The sequence below is a fragment of the Coregonus clupeaformis genome, chromosome 37, assembly GCF_020615455.1.
Source record: "Coregonus clupeaformis isolate EN_2021a chromosome 37, ASM2061545v1, whole genome shotgun sequence".
In the NCBI taxonomy this organism is placed as follows: Eukaryota; Metazoa; Chordata; class Actinopteri; order Salmoniformes; family Salmonidae; genus Coregonus; species Coregonus clupeaformis.
Window position 1 is genome coordinate 13,644,772 of NC_059228.1, and position 13,706 is coordinate 13,658,477.

The 13,706-nt window shown below is 41.5% G+C and overlaps 1 protein-coding gene across 2 annotated transcripts in view; it reads right to left on the reverse strand.

Annotated features, from left to right (window-relative positions):
* The window catches only part of LOC121581652 (collagen alpha-1(XIX) chain), a 181,899-nt gene that overhangs the window by 28,097 nt on the left and 140,096 nt on the right, over positions 1-13,706 (reverse strand). The window contains exons 19-27 of one of the 2 annotated variants that reach the window (XM_045211549.1): positions 10,465-10,518; positions 10,336-10,380; positions 9,728-9,760; positions 6,797-6,835; positions 6,591-6,638; positions 5,155-5,190; positions 2,555-2,599; positions 880-933; positions 96-149 (exon numbers count right to left, since the gene is read on the reverse strand). In XM_045211549.1, coding sequence (XP_045067484.1) covers positions 96-149; positions 880-933; positions 2,555-2,599; positions 5,155-5,190; positions 6,591-6,638; positions 6,797-6,835; positions 9,728-9,760; positions 10,336-10,380; positions 10,465-10,518 — 408 coding nt within the window. The remainder of the gene's footprint in view (positions 1-95; positions 150-879; positions 934-2,554; positions 2,600-5,154; positions 5,191-6,590; positions 6,639-6,796; positions 6,836-9,727; positions 9,761-10,335; positions 10,381-10,464; positions 10,519-13,706) is intronic. The other variant, XM_045211550.1, reaches the window with a different exon arrangement.

Below are 13,706 nucleotides of genomic sequence, written 5' to 3' on the forward strand. Positions count from 1 at the left end.
TCGTGTATCATCCTCTACGGTGATGGTGAAACATCTGTCAAATGTCTGCCTGCATGTCTGTTCTTAAAGGTGTAAGACTTGACTTGAAGCTCTACCTTGTCTCCTTTAAGACCGTCTCTGCCAGGTATTCCTGGGTCCCCCGACGATCCCTGGAAACGGAGGACAGAACACAGCCATATCTATCAACCAGGCCTTCACACACTCACACACACACCGACATACACACATAGACGTTAACAAGTACCCACGCACGCACTACTACACCCCCCTCAAAACACACACGTCCCCCCTCCCGTTACAATACAGATACATTCATCTCTCTCCTCCTCTCCGCTTCAGTGGGTCCACCATGCTCCAACACCCTCTCCCTTTTCCAGGATTTATGAAACGCCTCTCTTTCCCTCTCCTGCTTCTGAATAAAGACAGATACTCGTTACGGGTGCAGCAGCTGCAGCAGCAGATTGGGATCCCTGTCTGCCTCATAACGTAAAGCGCTCAGATCTGCCTCTACCGACTATTTCATTGATTACTGATCGTCTGTGTAACAATTCAAGACTTTGCCTTCATCTACCCCTTTATTCTCTTTGTGTCTCTCTTACTTTCGCTCCCTGTCTCCTCAGTGGTTTATCTATGTATTTCCTTATTGTCCTTTGGTAGGTGTAGTTGGGGGAACAGCGGAACAGGGAGATAAAGAGATGAGAGAAGGGGGAGGATGAGACTGTTCTTTCTGGAGGGGTGAGGACTAGGGTGGGGTCAATTCCATTTCAATTCAGGAACAAAAAACGGAGTATTACTTCCTGAATTGAAATGGAATTGACCACACCCACCCCTGATGCAGACTACTTAATACATTTATTTTAAGTAACGTGTTTTACTTACCGTCTCTCCTGCAATCCCTGGGAGTCCGATGAGTCCACGAGGACCTTCTTTACCCTGGAAAAGAGTCAGAGAAGTGTCAGAGTCTAATATCCCTTCTTCTTAGTAATCACAGCCTGACCCATGGTGACCTGCCTGTCTGGCTAACTGCAGACAGCCCCAGCAATCCCTCTCTGATTCAGAGAGTCCTATTACTGAGCTACCAACTGTACACCCCAGTAAAGACATGCTGTTCTAGAGGCCTTTCTGGTCACCAAGGGGTTGAAAGTTGGACGTTAAGGCAAAGACATCATGGAGATGTTGGAACTGTTTAGACTGTAGCTTAGCAACTAGACACCATAGGGGTATACTATAAATGAGGATCGATTAGTTAGCCAGCTAACTTTGATAAATAACCAAAAATAACTGTTGATTTCCTGGTTCATTAGGAAGCGAAATGTATATGTGTTTTTGGTTGTTCAGTCAATTAGACCAAGCCCATTTCAAGCTTATCTTTCTTTAAAAATAAGGTTATTTTGAGATATTTGCTGGCTAACTCCTTGATCCTGCTTTGTAGAATACCCCTCAGGACATCCGGCAATTTTATTTCATTTTAAAGCTAAAGTCTGGGATTCGACAGTTGTGTCAAGCTCAAGAGGCATTTATAAGTTATATTCATCAAGAATCAATGGGTAAATATCAAGAATTGAAAAGACCAATGAACGATTTCCCAAATACCAGACTGTATGGCTAAAAACTATAGGGGGGGAAACTCTTAAGAAGATTGCAGCAATCTTTTGGTGTTTGACCTGCTGTGAGAATTGCAGCAGTCTGACCCACAATGTGGCTGGTTTGGCAGTTTGACCATCCCCTTTGGGTATCAGAGGACAGTAGAGGGAATCAGGAGGTATTTCAGTGTTCTATAGTAGTTACATTGAACGACCCACTTACACTTACAGCCTCTAAAGTTTGATTTTAACCCCCAAGGGCTAGTCTTCCAAGAGTCCTTCGAAGACTAGCCCTCTCTGTAGACCAATATAAATTGCTCAAACTTCTGACCTGAGGTAATTAAGCACTTGTCATGCCATTTAGACCTAGCTCTTGTTCCTGGGGTGAGTTGCATTACCACTAGCTGCCCAGGGAACTTTAACTAGAACCGAAACCAACTACAGGTGCACTAAAGGGGTATCTGAGTACTTGGTACACAATGTAATACATCCTGTTTCCTGTGTCAATCCAAACAGTTTGCTTCTACCAATAAGTATAATGGCAGAGGATCACATAGCTTTTGTCTTTGGGTATTGTCTGGTGATAGAGACTCTTTGTTCTCTGGTGATAGAGACTATTTGTTCTCTGGTGATAGAGACTATTTGTTCTCTGGTGATAGAGACTCTTTGTTCTTTGGTGATAGAGACTATTTGTTCTCTGGTGATAGAAACTCTTTGTTCTCTGGTGATAGAAACTATTTGTCCTCTGGTGGTAAAAACTCTTTGTTCTCTGGTGATAGAAACTATTTGTCCTCTGGTGGTAAAAACTCTTTGTTCTCTGGTGATATAAACTATTTGTCCTCTGGTGATAGAAACTCTTTGTTCTCTGGTGATAGAAACTCTTTGTTCTCTGGTGATATAAACTATTTGTCCTCTGGTGATAGAAACTATTTGTTCTCTGGTGATAGTTTCATTATCTCTGGGGTATGTACCTCTGGGCCGGGCTCTCCCTTTGGACCTGGTAGTCCTAGGCTTCCCTTTAAACCAGCAATGAAAGGAGGGAGGGGGGGGGGGTAGATGGGAAGGAGAGAGAGAGAGAGAGAGAGAGAGAGAGAGAGAGAGAGAGAGAGAGAGAGAGAGAGAGAGAGAGAGAGAGAGAGAGAGAGAGAGAGAGAGAGAGAAAGAAAGAAAGACAGAAAGAGAGAGAAGACAAAGGGGAGATATATATTAGATTTGGTTTTCTACACAATTACTCCAGAACATTCATTATTGAGTGAGACCCTGAGAAGATCAATTTATCGTCTGGCTTCGAGAGGGGTGAGGAAACATACCACACAGAGCATTTCAACTTGACTTTATAGAACTCTCTTTTCAGTAAGGGTTTATATGAAACATACTGTAAAAAATATTACTTTTTAAATATAATTTCTTTGTGTTCTGGGATCCTATTCAATTCCAGGCTGCTCATATACAGAGGGGGAAAAAGTATTTAGTCAGCCACCAATTGTGCAAGTTCTCCCACTTAAAAATATGAGAGAGGCCTGTAATTTTCATCATAGGTACACGTCAACAATGACAGACAAAATGAGAAAAAAAATCCAGAAAATCACATTGTAGGTGGAAAATAAGTATTTGGTCAATAACAAAAGTTTCTCAATACTTTGTTATATACCCTTTGTTGGCAATGACACAGGTCAAACGTTTTCTGTAAGTCTTCACAAGGTTTTCACACACTGTTGCTGGTATTTTGGCCCATTCCTCCATGCAGATCTCCTCTAGAGCAGTGATGTTTTGGGGCTGTCGCTGGGCAACACGGACTTTCAACTCCATTCAAAGATTTTCTATGGGGTTGAGATCTGGAGACTGGCTAGGCCACTCCAGGACCTTGAAATGTTTCTTACGAAGCCACTCCTTCGTTGCCCGGGCGGTGTGTTTGGGATCATTGTCATGCTGAAAGACCCAGCCACGTTTCATCTTCAATGCCCTTGCTGATGGAAGGAGGTTTTCACTCAAAATCTCACGATACATGGCCCCATTCATTATTTCCTTTACACGGATCAGTCGTCCTGGTCCCTTTGCAGAAAAACAGCCCCAAAGCATGATGTTTCCACCCCCATGCTTCACAGTAGGTATGGTGTTCTTTGGATGCAACTCAGCATTCTTTGTCCTCCAAACACGACGAGTTGAGTTTTTACCAAAAAGTTATATTTTGGTTTCATCTGACCATATGACATTCTCCCAATCCTCTTCTAGATCATCCAAATGCACTTCAAACTTCAGACGGGCCTGGACATGTACTGGCTTAAGCAGGGGGACACGTCTGGCACTGCAGGATCTGAGTCTCTGGCGGCGTAGTGTGTTACTGATGGTAGGCTTTGTTACTTTGGTCCCAGCTCTCTGCAGGTCATTCACTAGGTCCCCCCGTGTGGTTCTGGGATTTTTGCTCACCGTTCTTGTGATCATTTTGACCCCACGGGGTGAGATCTTGCGTGGAGCCCCAGATCGAGGGAGATTATCAGTGGTCTTGTATGTCTTCCATTTCCTAATAATTGCTCCCACAGTTGATTTCTTCAAACCAAGCTGCTTACCTATTGCAGATTCAGTCTTCCCAGCCTGGTGCAGGTCTACAATTTTGTTTCTGGTGTCCTTTGACAGCTCTTTGGTCTTGGCCATAGTGGAGTTTGGAGTGTGACTGTTTGAGGTTGTGGACAGGTGTCTTTTATACTGATAACAAGTTCAAACAGGTGCCATTAATACAGGTAACGAGTGGAGGACAGAGGAGCCTCTTAAAGAAGAAGTTACAGGTCTGTGAGAGCCAGAAATCTTGCTTGTTTGTAGGTTACCAAATACTTATTTTCCACCATAATTTGCAAATAAATTCATTAAAAATCCTACAATGTGATTTTCTGGAGAAAAAAAATCTCAATTTGTCTGTCATAGTTGACGTGTACCTATGATGAAAATTACAGGCCTCTCTCATCTTTTTAAGTGGGAGAACTTGCACAATTGGTGGCTGACTAAATACTTTTTTTCCCCACTGTGTCATGTGTATATCTGTTATTGTATTTCATTATGTACTTAACAACTACCAGTTTAATAACAAAACCCAATACAGTCCCCAGATCAGTGTAGATAACCAAACCCAATGTTTTCACATTTACATTTTAGTCATTTAGCAGACGCTCTTATCCAGAGCGACTTACAGTTAGTGAGTGCATACATTTTCATACTGGCCCCCTGTGGGAATCGAACCCACAACCCTGGCGTTGCAAGCGCCATGCTCTACCAACTGAGCTACACGGTTATACAGGTTACACAGTACTCAGATCAGTGTAGATAACCAAACCCAATGTCAAAGGTTATACAGTACTCAGATCAGTGTAAATAACCAAACCCAATGTCAAAGGTTATACAGTACTCAGATCAGTGTAGATAACCAAACCCAATGTCAAAGGTTATACAGTACTCAGATCAGTGTAGATAACCAAACCCAATGTCAAAGGTTATACAGTACTCAGATCAGTGTAGATGAGGCCTTTACAATTTATTTAATGCTTGTCCTTCATCTAACTACTTAGAATGAACTGGTTACCTTCAAACCATGTGGTCCTTGGAATCCTCTTTGGCCCTGGAGAAAAGGATCATACAAACCATTATCATCATCCTAGAAATCCGATGTCTTTACACAAGAGACACACAATAGCAGTGGTGTAAAGTACTTAAGTAAACATACCTTAAAGTATTACTTAATAACTTTTTTGGGGGTATCTGTACTTTACTTCACTATTTATATTTTTGACAACTTTTACTTCGCTACATTCCTAAAGAAAATAATGTACTTTTTACTCCATACATTTTCCCTGACACCCAAAGTACTCGTTACATTTTTAATGCTTAGCGTGACAGGAAAATGGTCCAATTCAGCACTTATCAAGAGAACATTCCTGGTCATCCCTACTGCCTCTGATCTGGCGGACTCACTAAACACAAATGGTTTGTTAATGATGTTTGAATGTTGGATTGTGACCCTGGCTATCCATAAATAAAAAAGACAAGAACATTGTGCCGTCTGGTTTGCTTAATACAAGGAATTTGAAATGATTTTATACTTTTACTTTAGATACTTAAGAATATTTTTGCAATGACATTTACTTTTGATACTTCAGTTTATTTAAAACCAAATACTTTTAGATTTTTACTCAAGTAGTATTTTACTGGGTGACTTTCACTTTTACTTTACTTGAGTCATTTTCTATTAAGGTATCTTTACTTTTACTCAAGTACGACAGTTTAGTACTTTTTCCACCACTGTACAATAGTAGCCAATAGTTGGTCCAACTCAGACTCACTTTGAAAAGCTATTACACTTGTTCTAAACAGCATTTCAATCTAAACCACGTAGCTGTTGATGATGTGTGGCACAATAAAGTTTGACCTCCTTTGAATTTCGTTTTTTCATATTTGATTCTTTGACAACAGCTCTTTCAGATATGTTTTTGTGTGTATCCCAAATGGCACCCTATTCCCTAACACAGTGCACACACACACACACACACACACACACACACACACACACACACACACATACATACGCACACACTGTTTCTTTGTGCTGTGAACATCAATATATTAGTCTTTGTCTGATCTGGACCCAAAAACACAAAGCATATCAGAGTAGGAGTGCTGATCTGGGATCAGTTTAGCTGTTTAGGTCATCATGAAATAGATGAAATGGACAGTGGGGAGCTGATTTTTTATACGGGTTAATTATATACATTTACATTACATTTACGTCATTTAGCAGACGCTCTTATCCAGAGCGACTTACATTATTGTAATTTTTTTCATACCCCCTGTGGGAATCGAACCCACAACCCTGGCGTTGCAAACGCCATGCTCTATCAACTGAGCTACATCCCTGCCGGCCATTCCCTCCCCTACCCTGGACGACGCTGGGCCAATTGCGCGCCGCCCCATATACAAATCCTATGAACACAGTGAGCAGGATGGCATGTATCCTGTCCTTACCGGATCACCCATTTCTCCTTTCTGGCCCTTTTCTCCTGCTTCAGCCTCCTAAAATAAAAAAATAAATAAGGTCATTATGAAATGCGGAACATTTTATATAAAATAACTTTCATTATGATAACACAAAATATAGAGTTACCAGTGAGAGCACTACTCCCATTAGGACTGACTAGAACATAAGTTAAAGATAGGATGTTTATGCTTACAGAGCCAGACAGATGTCTCAGTCCATGAGCTGTCATCACCTGGATCGAAAGGATAGAAGATAGAAAAATGAGCTGTCTTTTTGATTGTCACTCTTTCGGTAGGTAAGACGGACCCCCTAACCTCCCTTATTGAATGCACTTGGCTCTGCACTTGGCTCTGCACTTGGCTATGATCGGAACTGCAGTTTGGGTTGTCAAAGTTAAACTAAAGGAGTATTTTAAGAGAGAAAAGGAGGGGAGGAGTGTTTTCTGTGACACTAAAGATGAGTGCCAGTCTGTGACCAGACCCTCTTCCACTAGACTAGCACCTCTGCTAGTGTGTCCCAAATGGCACCCTATTCTCAATAAAGTGGGGTAAATAGTACCATAGGGCTCTGGTCAAAAGTAGTGCACTATGTAGGGAATAGGGTGCCATTTGGGATGTATGTCCCAGAATCGGCCAATCATCATTGTGGGGATACAAAGCCCACCTGTGGAGCAGTCCTCCAGCCAGGGTATGGATCGTTAAATGCCAAGTGTATATCCCAAATGGCATCCTATCCGCTTTATAGTGCACTATTTTTGAGCAGTGTCCATAGGGCTCTGGTCAAAAGTAATGCACTATATAGGGAATAGGGTGCCATTTGGGATGCATACCCACAGTAATGGAAAGAAACTTTTCAAGCTGTAAAATGATGTCCTGAGCTTTCCCATGATGTTGTACCACAATTGTAGTCTGGAAACCTGCAATTCAGTGTACATATGTTTTGGTTTGGCTTCAAGTTCAACATCTTAGACTGCCTCCAAAAGCTAGCAAAAAATATATATTTTTCTATTGAACAAGTTTGTCAATTTGTTCTAACCCTGTTCCTTGTCTTCCTATTCTTCTGTGTGTGTCTGGTCAAGCCGGGCCATTTTAGTGAAAATACGTTTTGTTTTGGCTTTCATTTCAAGATCTCAGACTGACATAAATATCTATTTACAAGTTTGCCAATTTGTTGTAATCTTTTAGCCTTCTGCTCTTGTCCATAGCCTGTAAAACAATGTCCTGATCTTTCCTGTGATGTTGTACAACAAGTTAATTGTGGAAATAAGCCTTTTATTGCTTCAAGTTCCAAATATCAGTCTGTCTCCTAAAGCTTGTCAATTTGTTCTAATCTTGTCTCTTATATCTGTAGCCTTCAGTCAGTGTCTGGTCAAGGGCGATGTGTGGGCTGTCTGTGGGTCATGGAGGGTCATGCATGCCTATAACCCTGCCTGGTGGTTCCTCCTCTGCACTAATGAACAGGAAGGAGGGTAATGGTCTGAACCCTGGCTTCTGCAGAGTCAGGGAATTAAACGCTTTGTAGCAGAAATGGTCCCAATACGTCCCAAATGGCACCCTATTCCCTACATAGTGCACTACTTTTTACTTGTTGCTATTTGGGACGCATCCATGATCTGTTACTGGGAAGTGGAAAACTAAACGTTCCTTTAAGTGAGATTGGAGCTAAATATTCAAACAAGACCCATTTATGAATTGATAAATGACTTTTATGAACTACTGAAATCTAAATGAACGTACTCCGAAGCCACTAATGTAGACCAGAGAGGATTGGATAGATGGATGGATGCAATATGGGGACATTTCCACCCAGCCAATCAGAAGGCAAGATTAAGCTATTACCATAACGAGTATAGCTACTTATCCAATCCTCTCTGATATAGTGTGTCTGTAGGGAGTAGGGGCTAGGGGGTGATTTGGCATTCGACAACTGGCATAGTTGATTTGGCATTCAAAAACCATTTGGGAGCCACATGATTAATTGATTGACTGAATGTATTTGATAATTATAAGTAGAAGGCTGCCCCAGCCGGAGACAACATTACATGATAACATACTGGACTTTGGGTGTTCCAACCAAACCTCAGAAGACTGTAGGCCTAAAATAGCAACATAATTGACCATTTTAAATCATTTTGCTCCCTTATCGCTTCAATCTTAAACATCTACTTCAAAATGTAATCCAGTCCAGTTAATTGAGTCCGATTAAGTGGTCCTAATAAAACTTCTTACACAAATAATTGCAAGGAAAGAAAAAGCTTTATAGCCATTAAGGGGGACTCATTACCTGCCATTGTTAAATTGTAAATTAAACGTTTAAGAACAAGTGGACCTGACTCCAGCTGAGATAAGGGATTCATATTAAATGGCACCCTATTGCCTATTTAGTGCACTACTTTTGACCAGGGCCCATAGGGTGCCATTTGGGACACACCCAGTGAAAGAAATCAGTGGTTGGAGCAAGTAGGGCACTATGTAGGGAATAAGGTACCATTTGGGACCCAGACAGAGTGAAATAAAGTAGTCGTTGGAGAATTAGTTCATTAGTGCAGAGGGAATATTTGTTCAGCGTGTGGTGATGGAAAGTTGGCTCATTTCCACTTGGATCACCGGCTATTAAGAAATCAGGAGGTTGAATTAAGAACCGACAGATCTCAGATGAGTCTGGGAACAGTCTGTTGTTCTCACAATTATTTAGAGTCTGGATTGTCTACCAAAAGTATGGCTGTCCATTACGGTCAACATAATATCCTTTTTATATATCGTGTTGACAGGCCCCAGTAAAGGTATGGCTGTCCATTACGATTACATAGTCAGGTACTGCACGTATAGATTCAGGATTGTCTTTGAGGGATCAGAGGAGACAGAGCATGGATTGCAGGTACTCTCAGATCTGAAAACATGTAGCCAAAACATTGTGACTGTGGAGCATGAATAATGTACTGGACTAACACATACTGTAGAGTCCAGGCTAGTCTTGTTTACACCCCTCAGGTACTCCTCTCTCCAATAACTCAAAAAGGAACTACAGTACATAACTTTAAAACAGTCTCTTAAATAACATCAGTTTATGTCTCAGTCATAAACAGTCACATGAAATATTAAAGCCACAACAATGCACTCCTCACCGGTCCTGGCAGTCCTCTTAGGCCTTCTTCACCCTGATAAGAGAACACAAAGACAACATAGAGAAACCACATGACGTGCTACTGTATAGACATGCCTCAAAACCTCAGGCTGATATTGATCTATTCTTTAGGAAGAATCCAGAACCCGTGGTTTACAGCGGATAGTAAAATCTCCCCCACTACCCAAGCTTCTGTAGTATCTGCCCTACCTCCCCTCTCTCATTGCTTCAGTCATAACCAACAGTAGCATTCATTCAAACACTATTTACATGTTCTGAATTGGGTTAGGGAGGTTGGTACACTGATGTACTGTAGTGGGTTAAACAAGGGGGCCTCTGGGATGAAAGAACAGAAGGTGAGTCACATGGTGTGTGTGTGTGTATGTGTGTATGTGCGTGTGACAATTAACAATGATGAAATATCGTTATTAGAGCGTTCATTTGCTGCCAGATTTAGACTTAAATGAATACAGGAAAGATAAATAGATCAGGGGAATCAGATTTGGGCTTAGACACATACACACACACACACACATACACACACACACACACACACACATACCAACACACATACACATACACACACACACACCATGTGATGTGACTCACCTTTTGTCCTTTCATCCCAGAGGCCCCATCTCCACCTGGCTGACCCTGAGGTAGAATGCCAAAGGTGAAAGGTTAGAGTTCACTGAAGGGAAGGGAATGAAGCGTGTGCTGTGTGTGTGTGTTACATACCGGATATCCTTGATCTCCTTTGTCTCCTGGGACGCCAGAGTCACCCTTCACCCCCTGGATGAGAACAGAGAGAGAAAGAGGAGAAAGGATAGAGAGAGAGAGAGAGAGAGAGAGAGAGAGAGAGAGAGAGAGAGAGAGAGAGAGAGAGAGAGAGAGAGAGAGAGAGAGAGAGAGAGAGAGACAGAGAGAGAGAGAGAGAGAGAGAGAGAGAGAGAGAGAGAGAGACAGAGAGAGAGAGAGAGAGAGAGAGAGAGAGAGAGAGAGAGAGAGAGAGAGAGAGAGAGACAGAGAGAGAGAGAGAGAGAGAGAGAGAGAGAGAGAGAGAGAGAGAGAGAGAGAAAGAGAGAGAGAGAGAGAGAGAGAGAGAGAGAGAGAGAGAGAGAGAGAGACAGAGAGAGAGAGAGAGAGAGAGAGAGAGAGAGAGAGAGAGAGAGAGAGAGAGAGAGAGAGAGAGAGAGAGAGAGAGAGAGAGAGAGAGAGAGAGAGAGAGAGAGAGAGAGAGAGAGAGAGAGAGAGAGAGAGAGAGAGAGAGAGAGAGAGAGAGAGAGAGAGAGAGAGAGAGAGAGAGAGAGAGAGAGAGAGAGAGAGAAACAGAGAGAGAGAGAGTCATGCTTTGTTGATTAAAAAAAAAAACACCCTCTTCAACATACATTTCAACAAATTGGCGAGGGCACTAGAACAGTCTGCAGCACCCGGCCTCACCCTACTAGAATCTGAAGTCAAATGTCTTCTGTTTGCTGATGATCTGGTGCTTCTGTCACCAACCAAGGAGGGCCTACAGCAGCACCTAGATCTTTTGCAAAGATTCTGATGTATCAAATACTTGTTCTCCCCACTGTATATATATAACATGACATTTGAAATGTCTTTATTCTTTTGAAACTCCTGAGTGTAATGTTTACGGTTAATATTTATTGTTTATTTCACTTTTGTTTACTATCTACTTCACTTGCTTTGGCAATGTTAACATACGTTTCCCATGCCAATAAAGCCCTTAAATTGAAATTGAATTAAATTGAAATTGAAATTGAATTGAGAGGGAGAGAGAGGGAGAGGAAGAGGAAGAGAGGATGTATGGGAACATACAAGACAAGTATAACATGATTGACAGCAGAGAGAAGAGATGAGAGTGTTGTGTGTGTGACCGTGTGTGAGTGTGTGTGTGTGACCGTGTGTGAGTTTGTGTGTCTGTGAACATGACCCCTTTTAATGTCCTAAGGCTCATACAGTACATGCTTATAACCAGTAATACATCATGTTTGTTGTATCATTGTAGATGCTGAGTCTATGGGTCAACTGAGAGAATGGACTATAAAGCCCTGTTGCACTGCAGCAGTGTTCCTGAACCAACCAGGTCCTGATCTCGTCATTCTCCTTTCCACCAATAGATGGCACTTGATGACAGCAGATCAACTCTTCAGTTCTCTTTCATTCAGCAGTTTTCTCCTTCTTTAATGTGTGGATAAGGACTGTACAGTCTGCCAGTACCACCCAGGGAGTGTGAGTGGACTCAGGCTTATTCATGAGGCATAGAAATGACGGGTGGGCGTCTGCGCTCTTTAAAGGTTCTTTATATCTGTAAAATAGGAACCTTGTAGCAGTAGGGACAGGAAATCAGCAGAAGGCAAGGGAAGTTAAAGTGCTCAACTGCACTTGTCTCTTCCTACTAGCACTGACTTTTGCCGATAACTTCTTTGTTGAGGAAAAATGTACTTACTACGACTGTGATATGTTGGTGTCCCACCTTGCTATCTTAAGATGAATGCACTAACTGTAAGTCGCCCTGGATAAGAGTGTCTGCGAAATGACTCAAATCAAAAACAAACAAAAAATGCTCAGTGTAGATTTATTTACAGGTCTTGGTGATCGAGCGGTGAATGTGTCATATAATACAAACTATATACGGCAACAGTCCAAAAGAAATAGCCCCTCTTTCCTTTTTATTTCGCTTTTTCACCTGTCATTTCTGCACTTTTCTGCTACTCACACTCAATGGAGACATGGAAGCTGCACAACCACAGGTTTAACTGTACGAAGTCCCGGTTTATTATCTCACTTGGGTAGATAGGCACACGCTAGCTCATAACGCAACGGGAGGATCTCGACCGCCATGTTGAAGCCATATGAGTGTTACATCATTTTTTACTGAATATCACCGGATATCAGACAGACATTTATAGAGCATCTTCACAGTTAACAGGAAGTAGTAACACAGTAATTACAGTAACCAAACTCTCTATATCACCCAGATAACAGGAAGTAGTAACACATTAATTACGGTAACCAAACTCTCTATATCACCCAGTTAACAGGAAGTAGTAACACAGTAATTACGGTAACCAAACTCTCTATATCACCCAGTTAACAGGAAGTAGTAACACAGTAATTACGGTAACCAAACTCTCTATATCACCCAGTTAACAGGAAGTAGCAACACAGTAATTACGGTAACCAAACTCTCTATATATTACCCAGTTAACAGGAAGTAGTAACACAGTAATTACGGTAACCAAACTCTCTGTATCACCCAGTTAACAGGAAGCAGTAACACAGTAATTACAGTAACCAAACTCTTTATATCACCCAGTAAACAGAAAGCAGTAACACAGTAATTACGGTAACCAAACTCTCTATATCGCTCTATATCTCTATATCAACCAGTTAACAGGACGTAGTAACACAGTAACTACAGAAACCAAACTCTCTATATCACCCAGTTAACAGGAAGTAGTAACACAGTAATTACGGTAATCAAACTCTCTATATCACCCAGTTAACAGGAAGTACTAACACAGTAATTACAGTAACCAAACTCTCTAGATCACCCTGCTAACATGAAGTAGTAACACAGTAATTACAGTCACCAAACTCTCTATATCACCCAGTTAACAGGAACTAGTAACACAGTAATTACAGTAACCAAACTCTCTATATCACCCAGTTAACAGGAACTAGTAACACAGTAATTACAGTAACCAAACTCTCTATATCACCCAGTTAACAGGAACTAGTAACACAGTAATTACAGTAACCAAACTCTCTATATCACCCAGTTAACAGGAAGTAGTAACACAGTAATTACAGTAACCAAACTCTCTATATCACCCAGTTAACAGGAAGTAGTAACACAGTAATTACAGTAACCAAATTCTCTATATCACCCAGTTAACATGAAGTAGTAACACAGTAATTACAGTAACCAAACTCTCTATATCACCCAGTTAACAGGAAGTAGTAACACA